The 7,694-nt window shown below is 50.6% G+C and overlaps 1 protein-coding gene across 4 annotated transcripts in view; it reads right to left on the bottom strand.

Moving 5' to 3' along the window:
• Positions 1-7,694, bottom strand: part of Apba2 (amyloid beta precursor protein binding family A member 2) — a 223,923-nt gene that overhangs the window by 13,498 nt on the left and 202,731 nt on the right. For 3 of the 4 annotated variants that reach the window (XM_029541610.1, XM_021193417.2, XM_029541614.1), the window contains 4 exons: positions 6,826-6,971; positions 5,832-5,867; positions 3,710-3,796; positions 572-757 (listed from right to left, as the gene is read on the bottom strand). In XM_029541610.1, the coding sequence (XP_029397470.1) occupies positions 572-757; positions 3,710-3,796; positions 5,832-5,867; positions 6,826-6,971 (455 nt within the window). The remainder of the gene's footprint in view (positions 1-571; positions 758-3,709; positions 3,797-5,831; positions 5,868-6,825; positions 6,972-7,694) is intronic. The other variant, XM_029541617.1, reaches the window with a different exon arrangement.

Raw genomic sequence — 7,694 nt, 5'->3', positions numbered from 1 at the left:
CCTCCCTCCCTCCCTCCCTCCCTCCTTCCTTCCTTCCTTTCCTCCTCCTCCTCCTTTTGGCAGTTCTGTCTGGCAGACATGATCCCACTACCTCGGCTTTTGAGGACATATGATTACAGGCATCTACAACCCTAGGATCTCTTAGTGGATCCATGGTATTTAAAATTTCAAAAAAAAAATGTTGTAACTTGTTACATCGTAACGATGTTATATGGCAAAATGACACAGCAAAGGCAGAGCCTACCCAGTGTTGGAGCAGGTGCATCTTTCTGTGCAACCTTGGCATGAAAGCATGTGCATTTTAATTACAGAAAACTTAGGCAAAGATTTAAGGGGTGAGAGGCTGTGTAGAATGATTTCCTTGGTAAGACAGTAGTTATGCATCCAACAGCTCTGGAAGCACCTGTCTGTGAAGGGAAATAAAACTGTCCACTCTATTCTGAGGTGCAAGTGTGGGCTGAGGCACGCGTTCCTCTCCTGGCTTCTCCACTGGGTGGACTGTGGAGCTGAGTGGCCTCCTGGCTATTGGGAGAGGAGCTGTTCCTTCATCTACGTCCTAGCCTTTACTTACATCCTCTGACTCGAACACGTGACAGATCATCTTGTACTGCTTCTTTCCCTCCTGGGCCCCAGGCGTGGTCTCAATGCAGTCCTGGGAGGCTGACCTGGGCATGCGACGCCTGGCCATCAGAACCACAATGTTCCCAATGTCTGCAATGTAGGAGATGGTGCGCAAGGCATGGTCCATCATGGTTTCCTGTTAGGAGGAGGAGAGGCCCACATCAGGGAACACAGAGTATTCGTGCTAACAATCAGTCTGCTCTGGAGGTTTGTAACCTCGACCCTGCTAACATTTGGGGCCGGATCACCCTATTGTAGAAGGCAGGGCTGTCCTGCACACTCAAAGATGGTAGTCACCCCCGGCCTCTACCCACCGGGATGCCATGCCAGAAATGTCTCTGGTCATTGCCAAACATCCTGGAGGGGACATTAATGAAGTAGCCTTTGCTGAGAATCACAGCTCTAGCAGACAGAGTGTTTCACAACAGTCCTGGACAATGTGACATGTGTGATGTAGAGGAGGAGCTCTCCATCCTCAGATAAGGAGCGGCACTGTGCTGAGGCCCATCCCCATCTCAGTAACATTTAATGCTCTCACACGGGCTGGCTCTCTGCCCTCTCAGCTTTCTGCAGGGAAGCCAAAAGATGAGTTTGTCACAAGTCAGGAGATGAAGTATCAAGCCAGCCTGAGGTCCTCAGTGAGGCTCCATAGCGGTCCCTCGCCAGGCCCATAACTCTTGATGTCTTTTGTCACTTGACGGGAATCTCCTTGGGCATCTTCCCCATGACCCCTTCCTAACAAAGCTACTCACAAAGGCTCTGAGAAACGAATCAGTTGGTCTTTTGTACCTTTGTTCTCCTGTCACAAAGGGAAATCTGGTGTTTCTGAGTCTCTGACCTCAGAAGCTCTTCTCTTTTGCACAGAGTCTATCTCGAGCGGTTTGCAAAGCGTGCATCCGTCTAGGCCAGTGTTTCTCAACCTTCCTAATGCTGTGACCCTTTAATGCAGCTCCCCAGGTTGTGGTGACCCCTCAACCATAAAAATCATTTTTGTTTTCACTTTCTAACTATAATCTTGCTACTGTTACGAATCGTAATATAAATATCTGATATGTAGGGTTTCTGATATGCCACCCCTGTGAAAGGGTCGTTTGACTCCCAAAGGGGTCAGGACCCACAGGTTGGGGATCCACTGGTCTAGTCAGTTTTCTATTTTTTTGTTAAGGTTATGGAGGGGGCTCAGCATCCACAGCCCAGGGACAGTGGTGGCCAGGTCTTTAGCATGAGAGACAATGTCCACTATCAGAAGCTCCCAAGTCATCCCTCAGCTCTGGCTCCTCACGGGGAGAAGCCGCCTGTGGTGGTCCCACCCCCTTGGCCATGCCCACCCTCAGCTGGCACGGGGGAAGTACATTTCAGAGAAGCCGCCCCCCACACTGCCTGCCAAGTGGGATCCCCACTGCCTGGCGTGATTGTGTCAACCACAGGGCCTAAGTGGGACACCTCCGTTCTTCCTGGGACCCTAGTCTTGTGACACACCAGAGAGAGGGTCCTAATGTGGCCAGTCCCCCCCCCCACCTTGGCAGCTCTATGTCATGGGGTGGTACTCCCTGCTGAAGGAAATGACATGGCCCTGAGAACAGACTCAGTCAACGCGGCAGGATTCTCCTGCAAGTCACCCTGATACTCTTCCCTTTGCAGACTGCCGCAGCTGGATCGGAAATGTCCCCACAGGGCCCCACCTGTGGTGCTACTGAGAAGTGGCAGAACCTTCAGGAAGCTAGGCCTGGCTGAACAAAAGCTACATAACTGGAAACACATCCTAGGGGGTATTAGAACCTCAGGCCACAGGTTCCCCTCCTTTTTCTTGAAAACCACCAGGAAATAAGCAGCCCCCCTCTCCCCTGTGTTCCCACCACGAAGTCCGTGAGCAGTAGGATCAGTAGGCTATAGACCAGTCTTCCTTACCCTGCGGCCCTTTAATACCGGTCTCCTCAAGTTGTGGTGACCTACCCCTCCAACCATAAAATCATCTCGTTGCTACTACTCAACTGTGATTTTGCTACTGTTATGTTACTGTAGTATAAAATATCTGATATGGGACCCCAAGGGGGCAGGACCCACAGGTTGAGAACCACGGCTGCAGACTCTCACCACCCAAACAGTGAGCCAACCAAACCTTTCCTCATTGATGCTGATTGGCTTCAGCATCCCCTCGCCCCAGGAATGAAGAGTTATTAAGTGGCAGAAACACAGTGACACCGGGAACCAGGGTTCATACTGCAAGACACGGGGGGGGGGGCGGTTTGGAGTGAGGAGGTAAGTGCTACAGTCCTAGTTGGAGTCCAGAGTATGATGAGCTCACGGCTTTTCTCAGCATGCACAGTCTAGCAATGACACACGGTAACAGGGAACACAGCCACAGCCAGGTCCTTGTTTCTCTATGTCATTGTCTCCTGAAACAAACTATGGGTCCCCGAGAAAGACGCCTGGCTCAGGACTGTCTGAGGAAGGTAAAGTATAAGGCTATTGACAAATGTCTTACAGTCTCAGAATGTAAAACATTAAAAGTGTTCAAACACTGGCGGGAGGCCATCAACGTGACAGCACACACCATCAGGGTCTCAGAGTCTCATGGGAAAGTGAGCAGGGAACACTCGGAGGAGCATTTCATAGGAGGACGACAGTCAGCAATAGAATGGCCACTTTGTCCTTTCCACGTTGCAAGGAATGTTGGCAAGACCATCAGCTTCAGGGTGAAAGGGATCGGGGCAAGTCCAGGGCAGTGGTTCTCAACCTGTAGGTCACAAGCCTTCTGGCAAACCTCTATCTCCAAAAATATTCACATTATGACTCATAACAAAGTAGCAAACTTAACAGGTATGAAGTAGCAACAAAGATAACTTTATGGTTGGGGCGGAGGGGTGGGGTCATACAACATGAAATGTATTAAAGGGTTATAGCATCAGGAAGGTTGGAAACCAGTAGTCCAGCATGTCACCCCGATCCCCTAACAGTGACAGATAAGCAAAGGTACCCTTCCCCTGGGCACACATTCCTCTTCTGCAGCTAGCTGGCTGCTCTCCTGAGGTCCCAGGGTTAGGAGTTGGCTATGGTGACACTGGACAACTGTCTTTCAAGTGCTTACCTGCGTGTCAGCGTTTAAGACTTTGATCCTCTGGGTAGAAATGAAGAGGTCTACCTCTGTCAGCGTCTGAGCATCGCCCTCAGAATTCTAAGAAAGAACAACATGCGTGGTTACAACTCAAAGGTCCACCGCAGTTCACTGCCTGGCACTCGGTGACCCCAGGTGACATGCAAGGAATCCAAAATGGGGAAGCCACAGGAAGCCTGTTTGCTTGGTGAGGAATTCCTTCTAAAGGCCCAGAGCACAGAGAGAAGAGGCAGCTTGCTAAGAAGGTGCCTGGGATTGTGTTGGCCCTCCTTGGCAGCAGGCAGGGTCCCCTGGCTAATTCTTGCTGGGTTCAGTGACCGTCACCACACTCCAGGTTAGAGACTCTAAGACATGGGGGAAACGTTCTGAGAAAGGTTTGACTCCAGCCTAGCCCTTCCCTTTTGCTTAAATGTTCACAGTCACATGGATGCATGTCAGGCCTTCCAAAAAACCATGAGAGATAGAGGGCAGGACCAGGACAGAGCATCAAGGGGGCTGTGACACCTTGTTTGTGGCCATCACTGGAAGCAGCTGCGTCTATCAGTCAGCTGTGTTCAACCTCCTCCTGCTCTGGAGGCTGAGTAGCAGTCAAGGCCTGCCCCTAAGCAGGGCAGCTTCTAATTGGTTTTCACACCTGTGGGGATCCAAGTTACCTCATAGAGGAACTGAAAAAGAACCCCCGACCCCAGACCCCAGGACCACTTTGCCTGCTGGAGTAAATAATTCAGGGTGGTTACTAGCAGGGGGCCACAGTGCTATCCTCCATGACAGCATAGCAGAAAGTGGGATTTAGTTACTCAGAAGAAAAACTTCCAATTGCAATTCTCCCAGCAGACAAGTTCTCAAGAATTCTAATTCAAAGAGAGACTCTGTATTTTGTCTTTTAGGGACTATATACATTTTAGTTCTGTTTTAAAGATCTTTGGAGCTGTCCATCTACCACAAGATAATGCTACTTTGAAATAATTAGGGGGAAAAAACCTTCTAGACAATCCAGTTGAAGAAAAATCTTCAGGAATATGAAGGGCTTTTCCCCTCTGTTTGAAAAAACCTGGGTTGTATTTGACATCAATGGAGCCCCCAGCTTCACAATTTTAAATTAATTTTTTAGGGAAGCATACAATGGAAATGGGTTTCACTAGCCCACCACGACATCTTCAAACATAGGTGGCACTATACCTTAAATGTTACGTTATGGGATTGTGGCTCAAAAAGTAGGAAAAGCCAGAAGTAAATTAAATCAATGTTATAAGCTGGCTGAGTTCAGCAAAGGAACTTGAGTGAAGAAACTCATGCGGACTAGATTTGAATGGTGGGCAAATGCATGGAGGAGAAACTGAGAAAAGGGAAGGGGGTGGTCATCTGTGACCTGTAAAAGGATGGGGTTGGTCATCTAGGACCTGCAAAGGGATGGGATAGGTCATCTCTGAGCTGCCCTGGAAAGAAGCAAAATCCTACAAAAGGATACCAGAGACCAGGACGGGCCTTGACTCAGTCAGCACAGTGTTCCCCACTCCTTGTAGCCAGATCATAAAAGGGACCCTGCATAATGACCTCCAGGTGCTGCCCAAAAAGAAGTCCTTTTGAGCAAAGTAGCCTGGCTGCTGATGGCTGTTTTGGAAAGATCTGCCCTGTGTCTAGCTCTATCAGAACCTATAGACCCAGAAGTAGGATTAGAACCCCATCAATCCATAAGGAACCCGGTGCTCTCACTTTCCCCAATTCTGGGCAGCACACAGGAGGACAGGAGACTGCAAGCAAGCAGGCTGTCCACTGCAGAGAAGCACATCCCAACCCCAGGCCTGCAACCTATCTTACTTTGCTAAGAGACTCTTAACATCTAGCCTGCCTGGGCAAAAGGAGAGGGGTGAGTTCACTGCACCCCCTAAAATCCAGCATTCTCCTAATGAGGAAGTAAAGCCTATGAACTCTGTGGTATTGTCTGAATTCCCCCAAGAAGCCCCCATGCATAGAACAAGGCATGCATGCACCAACCCACCGATGCACACATGCACACACACACACACACACACACACACACACACACACACACTCAGAAGCACCACAGTCTCCGGCCCACAGGGGCCCTACACACCGCTTTTTTCTTGATCTTAGCAGCCTTCTGCATCCTCTGAGTAGCAAAGAAGAGAAAAGAAAATCAGAAAGGAAGCTGAGGTGAGGTTTATTTCAGCCTCGTGCTTAATAGGAAGAACTCCAACTCGGCAAGTCCCCTGCAGGGACCGATGGACTGTCACCACCACTGTGCTGAGAACACACAGGAAAGGGAACCTATTCATGCACAGCAGCCCCAGTGGCAGAAATGACTATAACAGAGGATGGGATCAGGTACCAGGGACTGTGTCGGGAGCCATAGGGCTCAGAGTCTTTGTCAAGGGACAGGGCTGGCTGGGCTCAGCCCTGGTGCTCCCTGCTTTGTCTTCTCATCAGCACAGATGGTCTTGTCTCCTGGTGCCCTCTGTTCCCGTCCATGGAGGCTAGTGTGTGGTGGGAGTGAGATGGGGAGCTGACATTGTTCCACACTCCCACAGGCTTGTAGTATATGCAGGCTCCACTTTACCCAGGGTGGGGCATACTGCCACGTTCCCTCCCCTTGGTTTTCATGTGGCCTCACATGTCCCTTGCCCATCATCACCTGCTGGCAAACCCGCACAGGCCAAAAAGCCTACAGAGCTTTGAGTGTGTCAGTGTTCCTCGAGGCTATGCATTTAAGTGACATGTGATGGCTTCTTCCCTGCATCCCGAAGTACTTCAGTGCTAAAAATACACTGTTGGGACAGGGTTTAAGTCTCCATACAAAGATGCTTAAAGGTAGGGATGCTTTAGAGCTATCAGCTATCTTTGCAAAATCACTTCCCAGAGACTGAGTGGACGATGTTTAAGGAGCCAGTGACAACGGTGTCCAGCTGAGCAATGACCAGCCAGGCTATAGGCCTCTTTTCAAATGCTGGACCATGCCTGCTTTCTGTGCTTTTCTGGACAGAGCACCCGTACCCCACTCTACTCCCTCCATTTCGGAGCTCCCTCCAGGGGCCCACCCAAGCAACCCTCAGGGCCCAGAAGTACCCCACCTTGACCCTGCTGACGGCTTCTTGAGCCTGCATCATTCGGATGTTTTTGGAGGGGTTGCGCTCAGAGAGCAGCTGGGTGGAGCCCAGGTAGTTAGCCGCAAAGATGATTCCATCGATGAGGTCTTCTGCCTCACAGGGCCCTGGAACTGAGGAGGTGCAGAGTGAGGACCTTCCTGAAAGAGGACCACCAGGAACCAGGGACTTAACGTACCCCGCACGAGGTAAAGGCAGTCAGGATGGTGAAGCTGGAGGGTTGAGCTCTGCTAGGCACCTGCAGCTCAGGGAAAGCCAGTAGGAGCCACACAACTGACACATGGCTAGATCACTCTGCAGGAATGGGGAAAGGGGTACTCCAGGACCCCAGGTGACTGTCTGTCAAGATAGCTCAGCCTCCTGGGGGGCTGGCACCTGCCATGGGAATGCTTCCCATACACAGCAGCATGTTCAGCATTCTCACGGAGGTATGCGAAGGTCCCTTCTTCACTGTGCAGCAAGCCTCCTGCTAGCCTGCAGCTTCTTATCCCACCCAACCCAGGCCCCAGCCGGGCAACACGATCCTGGCTCTAGCTGCTGTTTCTAGACCATGATGGTACAGCAGAAGCTCTGCCGACGGAGTGCTCTCCATCTCTATGGTTCATGCAAGGGCCATGGACACAGGCGCTCTGAACACTTCAATGGAAGACTGACTCCATTCCTGAAGAGACAGCTATCACTCTGTATCTGGGGTCCACACCCGTGAAACTCAGATCACTCACTGTGCTGTGAGACCTGATGGCTGTATCCACACGGGGCAAGTGAAGACTTTTTCCTTGTGGTTATACAGTGTGACCATTGTTCACATGACACGTCCACTGTAGCATGCACTGTTA

The sequence above is a fragment of the Mus pahari genome, chromosome 1 (assembly GCF_900095145.1).
Source record: "Mus pahari chromosome 1, PAHARI_EIJ_v1.1, whole genome shotgun sequence".
NCBI lineage: Eukaryota > Metazoa > Chordata > Mammalia > Rodentia > Muridae > Mus > Mus pahari.
The sequence above is the reverse complement of the archived record's forward strand: the minus strand, read 5'-3'. Positions and strand labels throughout refer to the sequence as shown.